Below are 12,344 nucleotides of genomic sequence, written 5' to 3'. Positions count from 1 at the left end.
TTCACTAGCTCCCTCTGAGCTCACAGAGAGTAAAATTATCTTTTTGGTATCATGCTCATGGGTGTCCTATTGCTTGTCCTTTCTTCATCTTTCTGAAGTATATGAGGTTGTCTTTGCCTCTGTGTGAAGGAGAACTAAAACAGAAGAGGTCATCTGAGTTGGCAGGCATGTCTTAGGGCTAAAGAAGGGAAGAGCAGCTGGGTAAAGAGGCAGCGTGTGCCATGCTGGTGCTGATGGCTCTCATTAGGTTGCTGAGTCCCCAGCCTGCTTTTCTTTGATTTTTCTTCAGTCTGTCAAGATAAATGTCCTGATCCTTGAAACTTGATATATATTTCCACTGAGAGCACAGACAAAATATTAGCTCAAAAAGATGTGACTTTTGATACTAAGTTGGTGTTAGTATCTGCTCTACGTTGGCATTGTGCAGTATGTCTTGTTGGCGTGTTGTCCTGTGGCTGATTGATTGCACTGTACCTGTTATTAAAGAAATGCATTAAAGGAGATTATCACTGGCAATCTGAAGATGCCTCTCACGAACAAGCTTGGAATATTTTCTGTATACAGTTTCATTTTGGCTTTCAGCAAGATTTTTAAACATGGTTTAAACATGGCTGTACGTGAGTCATACTGAGTGGGCAAAGCATTCACACTGATGGTCCCAATGCGAAGGGGGCCTCACAGACGAGCGCTGCTGCTTGCTATTCTGAGTGCATGGACAAGAAGGGATTTTCAGGTTCTTGCAAACTAAATTCTGTTTGTTTGATGAATATCCCAGTATACGATTTACATACTGACAGTACAAAAACTTCACCAGCAACCACTTAGAGACTGCTTGTATTTAAATAGAACAGACCTAAGCTAGAGAAATCAATGACAGCCTTTCTGTTTACTTCTGTAACTTTGAATGAAGGTGATAAGTACCATGACTCTCTGTTCCCAGCTATATCATCATCAGACTGCAAAGAACTTATTTTCCTATTTGATAAGGATGGGGGGTGAGCAGTCTATACAGGAATTAACTGTTTGCTTCTTTCAATCTGATCATTAGTACAAAACAGTGGAGTAAGGGCGAGATCCACAGAAGCAGTTTTATTGCAGACACTCTATCTGGAATGAGATTGCTCACATTTTCTGCCATTTTTCCCCCACTTTCTTTTCTAGGAGTACGTAGCCTACAGTCACACTGGCCGCATTATCCCAGCTATCTGGTTTCGTTATGATTTGAGTCCCATCACAGTGAAATACACAGAGAGACGACAGCCTTTGTACAGGTTTATCACATCGGTGAGTTACTCTAAACCTCTAATTCTCCCTTCTCCTACCTGCCTCTCATTTCTCTTCTGAGCATTTCTTGTCCAGCAAGAACTGAGTTTCTGCTTCAGAGCATTGTGACATGATTGAAATAAAGCAGTACATCACCGCAATTGTACTGAAGCGTAAGTGAGGTAACTGGTAAGCCCTATGCTCTGACAATTTGATTTAATAGCTAGGCACAAGAAGAAGGAAAATTATCCTATTGCAGAAGTGCCAAACTCTGTCTAGGCAGGATGGGCACTATTGCAGCATGTCAGAAACTTGTAAGTAAAGCTAATGTGGTATGCAGTAAAGCATGCTGCAATAAACCGTCTCTCTAATAATGAGATCTAACTTGCAGAGAATGCAGGGCAGTTGTTTTACTCAGTGCTGCTGCTTGGCTTAATATGGGTATGCCAGTTCCAGGCATTTACTCCTGGGTAGAAGTGGAGAAGAGCTGCATTATCAAAGTCCAGAGGTGTTTTCCTGACGAGTTACATTTTGATCTATCCAGATAACATCCTGCAGTACTGATCTCAGCATCTATAACAAAGCTGTACTGTCCAAACGGCTAGTTAGGCAACGAGCTCTTTAAAGATCTTTCAGACATTTAAAAAATGTGTCCTGAGGGAGTTGCCTTAAAATTTAAGCTGCAGTCTGCTGTGCCAGTGAAGCATGGTAGAATATGAAGTAGTTGATAAATTGGCTGAATGAAGACCTCGGATTTTGATTTTTAAACTGTTTGAATGTTTTAATTGGAAGTAACATAAACAGTGCAGCTGTGTTGCACTTAAAGATTTTGATTTTGCAGCTTCTGATAAACACCAAGTTCCCTTCACTTAACTTCAGAAATGCGTGTGATCTCTAGGATACACAAATAGCAAGAGAAAGGGGCTTGAAGCAAAATCTAAGTGTCATGATTTAAGACCTTCTCTTCTTAGCACATCTGTTTGGTTTCAAAACATAATCCTAAAAAAGGTCAAACATCAGCATTTTATGACTTGGCATCTCATACTGCCTCTACTTCTTTCCCTAACAATATGTTCTCATACGCATAGGTTTCTTAAGCATCTTGTTGGGGGTGAGGGTGTGGAGGTGTTTTTAATGGGAAACAGTGTTTGGAAAGGATTGATAGCTGGCATTATTCTTTGTTATGTCCGTTGCTAGCATTGATTTACTGCTAATATGCCATTGTATGCATATAAATAGCATGTTTGTGGAATTTGATACCGTGCTTCAGAGTTTACATAAGGAGTCTGCAGAGAGGCTTTCCTCACTGATTGCCACAATGACCTTTTGGATGTGAGATGGCCCCAGATAGAATTTTGCCCCATCCTGTCTGTAAAGTTAGCCAGGTGCGTGCTGGCTGCTAGACTGCTGAAGAAGAGTTTTACAATTGATTTTTGTCTGCTTTGTTTGGTCTTATAAATGGCTGTAGTCTCAAGCAGCTCACTTGGGGCCATTCCAGTTGAATGTCCTTCCTATGGAGACATGTGGATGGCACTGATACCTGCAGTAGCTGTTACGCAGTACATCAGACAGGTGTGGCATACCCTTTTCAGACGTGGCTGACTTAGAGGCAGATAGATCCTTGTTACAGACGCTATACCGTGGCTATCGGTCTGGACCATCTGGCCCTGGTACAGATGACCTGCTTTTGCTCTCATTTAGGCTAGGAATGTTTTACGGTAGGGCAGCCTTGGCTGTGTATGTGCTACACTTAAAGCTTTACAGCATTCAAGGTGGCATTGAAAAGGTTGGGGGGGGGGGGAGCAGTGCTGCAGCAGATCAAAACACCTTTTGTCCTAGGTTTCCTTGCCCTGTCTTGATGACATGATCTGTTCCGTTGTTCTTTCCACTGCTTTAGCCCCTTCCTGTATCTCCAGCGTGGCCTTTTGCATCACAGTTGCTCTGGAGACCAGTTAGCGATAATCGGCACTGGGCTGAGGTCCAGACAGAGATTGTGCTGGGGCATCTGGAGTCGTTGCCGAATGGGGCTGGCCATGGAAAGCATCAGCTTTTTCTGAGCAGCAGCTGCTTAATTTAAAAACCACAAGAGGGGCTCTAGGGTAGGGGGATCACCTGCGACTCCTTTTAGTGAGCAGATTGTTTACTAGGGCACCCGTGTGGTTTTCAGTAAATTTAAATGTCTCCTGGGGTTGGGGGAGGATCTGTGGGCTTGAAAGAGACTTTAACAATTGGAGATGTAACACAGTGTGTGGCTAAGTGTGGCCGCCTGTCAGGGGAAACGGTGTCAATGTTGGAGGGAAGGACACGCTGCAGAGGGATGATCCCGTGTGGAGTGATCAGATGAGAGAGGGGTGTTGGCTGTTCAGCAGAGAGCCAAAGGAATCTCGTTCTGCTGCTGGGAAGGTTATCTGATGCTCTTTGTTAGTAATGAGTTTGCCCCCAGAAAACTTCAGCACCACTAAGAGCAGCATTATAGCACCATAGCAGTGTTCCCAGGTCTTCTGTGTTCCCAGCAGACCCTATCTAACTCATGCCTGCTCCTTGGGTTTTTGTGGTACAAAGAATTGTCCTAATTTTCTGTACCATGTGAGAGGTGCTTCCTGTGCAGGACAAAAGGCATTGGTTTAGCATAGATTTTACTTTACATGTCACGCTTCAAAAAATTCAGCACTAAATAAGATTTTTGTATTGCTTGTGGGTCAGTGCTGCCACTGTCACTGTGCTGTGAATTTGCCATGGATCCTGGGGTTAACCACAGACACCTGGCACAGTGTTAAACACGGTAGTTTTTGCCTGTTAAACCGTACTGCTTAAAATCAAGGCATCTCCCATGAAGAGAAGCCATTCATAGCCGCGTGGTTGAGGTTATGGAGCAAGGGGGAAAGTTCCACTGCTGAAAATTTATGAGTTCCTGAAAGTGGCCAAACTGAAAGAAGGTTTTATCATGAGGTCAGTCTAGGGGCTGGGAGGGGAGAGCGGGCAGAAAACAAGCCAAAGTTCTGGTGAAGCATTCCAAATCCAAAGAAAAGAATAGAATTTTTTTCCTGATATGAGAGTACTCGTCTGCCCTCTAGATATGAAGAAAATTAAACTGGAAGTAATGGGGGGAAAAATGGTTTCAGGGAGAATTATTTCAGCCATGGGACCTGTTACTGACAAGTATCATAGACTCAGTCCTGTGGCATTTTTAAAACCAAGACAGTGTTGTTCTACAAGATGTGCTGCAGGTCATCCAGAAATCTCTGAGTGGGATTCTGCAGCTTACCTTACTAGGAATTACCTGGGGGTCCTACTGGTCCCCTCTGTCCTTAAAAGTAACTTTCAGATTTTAAGATATCCCAGAGGTCCACACTCACATACCTGACACTGCCTTTCTTGTCATCTTCCTTGCAGCCTTGCCTCCTCTTATCCACTCGTGTTTTCCTTTAGACTTAAGCCTGCATCCCAGCCACTAACCTATAATCATACTGTGTTCAAAACTCTCATGTGTACCCCACATTGTGTGGTCTCTCACTGCTGTAATTATTACACTTGTATATTCCATTTCCTTCCTCCTTTAATGGTTGGGCCTGAGTCAAACTGTAACCTCATGGAGCCAAATGCAGATCATTCCCAGTATAAAACTCCATTAAATATAAATAAGTGCATGATGCCTAACTTCCGCCAGTGCTGCTAAGGAGCAACGCTCCATACATACTAGAACTGTGATGATAAAGAAACGCGGTGGTGCAGCTTCTGTGCTGACCTAGAGACCAACCCTGGTGCTGCCTTTTTTTTGTCACAACGAAACAAGAGGGCTGTGTGCATGCTGGGAGGCAGGCTCCAAGCGAATGCCAGGTGCGTGTGACTCACAAACACTCAGCAGTACAGAGCTGTGCAGATGAATATATATTTTTTTTCTATTCCCCACCCCCTTGCACTGCTGCACTGAAATCAGATTTTCCTACCATATGATGCAAAATCTTATTGTTGGACGGGTTTTCTGTTGTTTGCGGTGTAACATCTCCTGTCAGCTGAGTTGCTGTGGACTGAAATAACCCAACTCCATTGCGGTCATTTTCCCTGAAAAGTCACCCTGCGTCATGCTCCGAGGGATAACAAGGAGGGAGGCACAGAGGGCAGGAGCTGGACTTGTCCCCTAAAAATACTAACTTTGCCTCAGGCTGCTGCTCCAGTTTTTGAAGCCTTCATCTGCTGGAATGCCAACTGTCCTGCAAAAGCCACGTTTACTGCAGCTCCTCATCTCACCAAGCTCACTAAACACATGTATTCTGGTTATAAATACACATGTAAATGAGTGCTTTATTTCTTCCTGCCTTCGCTCACCGTTAATGAACTGTTTGTTCTGTTGCCACCGCTAACTCCCTGCCGAGCTGAACGCTGCTGCTCTTATGTTACTCTTTTGTCTGTAACTTTGCCTGTGGGGTGTAGTGCTCTGTGGAAGAAGAGACACGGCACAGTAGGTCTAGTGTGGCACTGGTTCCCTTCTGTGTCAGTTGTATTGCGTCTCCCTGATACCCTGCTACATTGGCTTACTGATTTTGGGTTCCTCTCTCTCTCCCTTGGCTTCTAGCTCACAGCAAAATCCCCCTTTTCCTAAGCAGGCCCTTCGCAGAAGATAAGCTCTGTATCTTGTCCCCTTCTCGCTGACCCGGTGTCTCTCATTCTCAGAGCCACCTAATCCTACACAACGTAAAAGACCAAATTAAAAGAGCATCACAGTTATGAAGTCAAATATGTGGGAGTTAGGAAATGCCAGGTCCTGTGTAATCATAACTTGGCTGTTAAATGTTATTAGGTTACATTATTGTGTATCATACTTTCCATGTGAACCCTGCCTTGTGCAGTGCGTGGGGTGGCACCCTGTGAGCAGCGTTTCTCCCCATCCTACAGTATTTGACTGCTGCCTTGTTACTAGCAGGTGGTTTGTATTAACCCAGTCCTGAGTACAAGTCATATGTTTCCACAAGGACTCTGAGATGGCTATTGTCATGTTATTGAACCCTTCAAATGTGTTTTCCTTCGCATTTTCCCTGGGAGGCAAGTTTGGCATTGTCCCCGTTTCATAGATAAGGGAATTGAAGCAATGTGTTGCAAAGTCCGTAACTGGTGCCCCCTGATTTTGGGTGCTCCAAGCCAAAGTACCTTTGATTTGACATGTCAGAATACTTTTGTGTTTTTCTGGCACTTGAGAACTGAAGTAGGCTGTTACGCTAATCAGGAGATTAATTTTTTCCCTAACTCTGTTCTTGAAAATGATTACGTGTTTTTACTGGTGTTTAAATAATCCAACCCGAGACATCTTGCATGGAAAACTTCGGCCCACAAAGAGTTAAGTTGGCAGTGCTTTTGTAAGCAGCCCTTGTAATGGAAAGTGTTAGACAGACTTAGCTGTAGGTGTCACTGGTAGCTAGGTTTCTCTGTTAGTCACTGTCCTTCACATGCTATTTAAGTGTCTTTGCTGTTTGCAAATGCTGTATCTTGTGAAATAGGGAAAAGACTACAAGGCCGTGGTATTTAAAATAGAAAACAGTAGTAGGAAGATATGAGCAACACAGCTTCTAGAAGGCTTTGTTAGGTGGAGTTTAGCCCAGAAAGGAACAGCATTCATGCTGTAGGCTCCTAGGAGCTGGGATTTATGATTGGCTCAGGCTATGATGAGTTCAGGATAGCACTAAGTTATTCCACTGTAGGGAATGGTTTTCCTGAATGATTGTCACGTAATTACGTCCCCAGTACTGCTACCCAGTTCTTACTATGCTTCCAGAAGATACCCTAGCAGTAGGCACTAATATCCTTCCCCCCAGTTTCAAGCCGCGTAAAAGTTTCCCTCATCACTGACAAAACTGTTTCCTCTCTCTGTACATTTCAGATATGTGCTATCATTGGAGGAACATTTACTGTAGCTGGGATCCTCGACTCCTGCATTTTCACAGCATCAGAGGCCTGGAAGAAGATCCAGCTGGGGAAAATGCAGTAGTGGTGAAACTCTACCCTAGTCTCCAAGGACAGGAGCAAAGATTGAGAAATCTACCACTACCTGTTTTTGTCTTTGTTTTTTATTTGATTGAATCAGTAAGTTTTTCTCTAATCAGGCTGTTCGGTGAAGACGTCTTCAACAAATCAAAGAAATCTCCATGCATTTCAGAGCTCTGAGAGTGAAAAATCAGTGGAATCAGGGCGTGGATTTCGATTCTCTCTCCCCAGAAAGAGAGGTTGAAATGCCACGTATGAAATACACTGTCAGATCTAAGTAAGGATGACAGTCTGTTCTCTGGGAGGTTCCTATGGCAGTGTACAAACTAGGTAGTAGATTGCGAAGAGTTGAGCTGTCTTGTGGCACTTTTTGGAATTCTGTTGGATTTGCATGATTAGACAATCGACTTTTGTGTAAAGCAAAATTATACATTAGGAAGAAATTCCACCCGTGGTGCCAAAAAGGTGATGTATCCGTTGGAGAAGAATGGAAAGTGTTAGTCCCCGTAGCAAACTTTAGAGACAGAGGGCAGAAATAACATCAAGAATGTTTTGTGCTTTTATTGAAAGCTCATTTGTTCAGATACAACCTTTCTAATGAAATGAGCAAACGAGAAGAGGAAGCCTTCCCCCAGCTACCTTTTCCTGGGAAATCTGTGATCCAGGCAGTGGAGGGCCTTTCTTTTACTCTGGATGTAAAAGTGGTTTCATTTCTTCCCAGAAACTGAATATCCAGTCTTGTGTTTACAGGTGGCATGAAGTAAAAACCAAACTGAGCAACACAGTTTTATGTGGCCTTTGCTTTGAAAGGGAATAGTTGTCTTTACAGCATTAGCTTTTATTCTTTCTTATGTTTTTTAAACACAGACCACCCAACAGTCTGGATTCTGCACTTCTGCTTTATTATTATTATTATTATTGTTGTTGTTATTTTGAAAAGGGGTTGTATATTCTATGTGTTCAGAAAAATGGTGCAGTCTTCTGGGTGGATGATGAGCACAGTTTACTGTCTTGCTTTGTGTGTGTATATTGAATACACCTGTCAAACACGGGAAGTCTGTCTTGTCAGGGTTTAAGGTGCCTCCCTTTTCCTTTAAAACTCAGTCAGGCATCTGTTCTGAGCTAGACTGACACTGTTCACCCGCAGGTACACCAGTAGCAGGGCAGGCATTCCCACAAGCTGGCCCCTGCTAGTAGTTGTTTTGTTTTATTCCTTAAAATGGTACCTGAGCTTCCCTGCCCATTCATTCAAGCCTTGTCTTCTGGGGCCTCCAATAAATGGAGGCGTGAGGGGAAAACTACTGCCAGGTGTGGCTTGCATGTAATGGTAGCCATGAGTTCACTAAAATTAGACCAATACCCACCAGCGCATTTTCCATAGCCTCCTGAATGTTCCTTGAGTAGTAACAGTCTCTGCATGCTTTGTAAATGTCTGAACTGAGGATACACAAATTTTAAGTGTTCCAGGATGGATAAAAATCATAAAATAAAAATCTTTAACTCAATCAATGCTGTAAATTCTAAGACGGGTGCAGGATTTCTCTTGGATAATATCTACTGCCCACTGCCCTTTCCTGGAGGCAAAAGTATCCAAACATTATGCTGTAATAATATGAATCTTTTAATGTTCAGTGTTAATGCTAGAGTCAGATGCATTTCAAAAGTATTCCTAATACATGTCTGTTGAAATTGTCTCGTTGCTTTGGAAGTAGGGAAGGTAGCCAGTTTTATCCACACACCAAAAAGAAGGAGCCAACCGCCCTGCCCCTGCCATCCTCTGCCCTGTAGTGACTTCAGCCAAATTACAGCATTGGAATTTTTTCCCTGTTCTTATTATGGACTGATTGCTATTACTTTAGGTGTAAACTGGATTGTGTAACTTCCTGTATCTGTTAATGTATGGATAGATTTTATACATTTTTTTCCATTTACAAAAATCAACTTGAAAATGAGATGCTTGTCTTCATTTCGGTGCGTGCGTCCGTGTGCCCGTGAGCGATACGTGCTGGATGGCAGCGGCTGCCCGGTGGGAGCTGGGATTTTCCATTGCAATTGCTTCTCTTGCTGGCTGAAGGATTTCCTCTAATCCACTGTGACCAGCTGAAGCTTACAGCAAAAATGTCCTGGTTTTTCCTCTTGAATTTGTTGAGTCTTTGCTCACAGCTTGTGAACCCAGTGGATTACAAGGGTGTCATTTTTAATATCTTAGCAGTCCATCCTTCTCCTGAGCTGTGCAAGAGAAGATCTTTGTAGCACGGTGGATTGTACCGTTAGTTTTCTGAAATTTCTTCCCTGGTACAATTTCTTCAACACAAACAAGCAAAGCTGGTTGCAGATTCCTTGTGTCCCCTGGCGTGTTATTTCTGCCCTTCTCCCCATCCTCTGTCTGAATTAAACGCTGCCTTCTGTGCAGTCCAGGCCAGTTCTCTAAACCAGACCAGTGAAATTGTTTGGCTTTTTTTGGAATTAACAGATGCATACTTCAGTGTGCCTGCTTTCTCTGCCAAGAAGTCCACTGCAATAACCTAATAAATCACATTTTTTTGCTAGATGTGGAAACCAAATTGTACTGAAGTTCTGGCAAAACTCTGCTGAAGAAACAGTCCGCACCTTAGTTCTTTAAACCAGGTCTAAGCCTTTGAGTACTGCCAAGCCACGACTACCTGCTGGGTCTGCTGTAAATTGTGGCGAGCTTGTCCTTCAGACGTGGCTGGCTTGGGTCGTGTAGTGATGCTGCATCATGTGTTTACAGAAGAATCTGCTCTTCATCTCTCCAAATGTGAAAGTGAGGTAGTTACTGTTATAGCAGTCCTGCCCCGTGCATACATGTCTCATTAGATTTCACTTTTATTTTCAAACACTTTCTAGAGACAAAATGAGCTTAGCTTTTAAACACCAATGCGAACAAAAATAATTTCAAGCCATAGTGGAAGGAAAACCATCGATTGTAGGTGTTCATCCATATTCCTGACTTTCCTCTTTGAAGTCAGTATTTTGACAGAAGTATTTGTGGTTTTCCAAGAAAGACATCCCTGTAGGAAGTAAAATATTTAGAACTTGTATATATTCCAGTTTAAATAAGTCCCTCTAAAGCTGCACTCCATCATATGGTGAGAACTTGTGGTGTATGATGCTTTGCAATGGTGGAGTTAAAATTTTTAGTTCTAGGGAAAGCTGTGCTTAGGTATATTCTAGGCAGTACGTGGACTACTGAAGATGATTTTTTTTTTTTTTAAATGGAAATGGGGTAAGAAAAAATCGGAAGACATGCATTTGTGAATGTTTATCTATCAAATACTTGCATTCAACTACTGCTCTGTAAGAAGTGAAATCTGCAGTGTAGATGGTAATGTCTGTACTTAATTTCTGAATATTTCTCATTTAAAGTTGTTTTTTATTTGTGTGATACACAAACTGGGCTGAAAATGACTGTGATGAGTATCTGCTTTAGAATAGTTGTTTGAAGTTTCAGATGAAATATGTCAATGGGGTATTTCTCAATAATCCTTGGAAGAAGGGAGAGAGGGGCAGGGGAGGGAGGACGTAGTCCTGCAGTATGTTATGGCGATGTTTAAAGCACAAGTCTTTTGCAAGTTTTTACAGTGGAGATTATTAAGGAGTTCTGGCATTTATCTTTTAATTTACAACCTTATGTTAATAAAATATTAGCCTTTTTAGTTCTATAATTAAAAATAAAACTCGTGTTTTAATTGGCTTCTTGTTGTACTACTATTGCAAAATCAATCTAAAAGGGCTTTTCTCTTTTGTTTTTAATTATTGTTTCAGTGATCTAAGTGTTATCACACAATTAAATCACTGTAAGCCAGGTCACTGTGTAGAAAGTTAACACGAGGCTCTTTTGTAATTGGCACTGAGTCATGTCTGGACATTCAGTGCTTGGTTTTGAACAGTACCAAGTGTCCTAACCTCCCTTTTTTTAATGAGAGGTGAGTGGACTGTGCTTGGAACTTGCTGGGCTTGGCTTTAGTCACTGTTCCACTTGGTATATAAAATAACCCGGTTTTTGTTTCCCCCCCTCCTTTAATTTACTTTTCGCCTTGCTTCACTAAGTATTTAGAAATAAGTGTCTGAGGCAATTATTAAAGATTAAATAGCAAAGGGTTACAACACAGTGAATTTGGGCACTGTATACCTGCACCATATTTAGAAACCAATTCCTTTTAAGTTCTGGTATTGCTTACTTACAGGCTGTACATCATCTTCATGAAGGAAGAGATCCTACCCACTTCCAATTAATCTCAAGTACAGATTGGAACTCAGATTTCTGGAAGTGACAGGATGGTGCTGAAGGTTCCTTACTCTGCGTAAAAGATGAGCAAAGGCACTGGGAGAGGCGTTTGTCCAACTCTCAGCCCGCCGCAACTCAGCAGCGCAGACACTTTTCCAGCCTGACTTTATAAACCAAAACCCAGTCAAGTGTCGGTACTGCTTCTCACCCGGTTGATTGGTTCATTTCTACCAGCAACACGTTCTGCCATAAATAATTTTCCTTGAGAATAAATTAATCTGTGTCCTGAAAAAATGTAATAGCACCAAATCTACCTGAAATGCAAGCAGTTTGTGCAGGTAAGTGAGTTTATGGAGGCGGGGATGCAGGTGGCAGTACACACAGGCGCAGGAGCAGGGTCTGGGCTGAGGAAGCTGAACTCGGCAGAAGCCCCAGGAAGCCGGTCTCCCTTTTGGCTGAGGGACGTGGTGGGCTTTGTGAGCTGGGTGGAGGGGAGGGAGCTGCTTGGAGGTTTCTCTCTTCATCCGCGTTCGGGGAGGGGCTGGATTTGGAGAGAGGTAGCTGCTGCTGCTAAATAGCTCTGACTTTGGGCACGGTGAAAGGCGGGGATGGGGGAACAGACGCGGGGACGCCCGGGTGGGTGCCGGGGGGGGGAGGAGGGTGATGGCCGGGTGAGGGGGGTGATGCCCGGGTGGGTGCCGGGGGGGTTGTCATGCCCGGGTGGGTGCCGGGGGCGGGGGGGTTGTCATGCCCGGGTGGGTACCAGGCGGGCGCCCGCCCCGGCGCGCCTGTGGCCGCCGGCCGCCAGGGGGCGCAGGTGGCCCCAGGTCCGCGCGCAGGATCTCGCGAGATCCCG

The 12,344-nt window shown here is 43.6% G+C and overlaps 1 protein-coding gene across 1 annotated transcript in view; it reads left to right on the top strand.

Moving 5' to 3' along the window:
• Positions 1-10,952, top strand: part of ERGIC1 (endoplasmic reticulum-golgi intermediate compartment 1) — a 61,809-nt gene extending 50,857 nt beyond the window's left edge. Inside the window, exons 9-10 of the mRNA XM_076349724.1 lie at positions 1,162-1,284; positions 7,136-10,952. Coding sequence (XP_076205839.1) covers positions 1,162-1,284; positions 7,136-7,243 — 231 coding nt within the window. The 3' untranslated portion in view covers positions 7,244-10,952. The remainder of the gene's footprint in view (positions 1-1,161; positions 1,285-7,135) is intronic.
• The last annotated feature ends 1,392 nt before the right edge of the window (positions 10,953-12,344 follow it).

This window comes from Aptenodytes patagonicus, chromosome 12 (assembly GCF_965638725.1).
Source record: "Aptenodytes patagonicus chromosome 12, bAptPat1.pri.cur, whole genome shotgun sequence".
NCBI classification, from domain to species: Eukaryota; Metazoa; Chordata; class Aves; order Sphenisciformes; family Spheniscidae; genus Aptenodytes; species Aptenodytes patagonicus.
The sequence above is the reverse complement of the archived record's forward strand: the minus strand, read 5'-3'. Positions and strand labels throughout refer to the sequence as shown.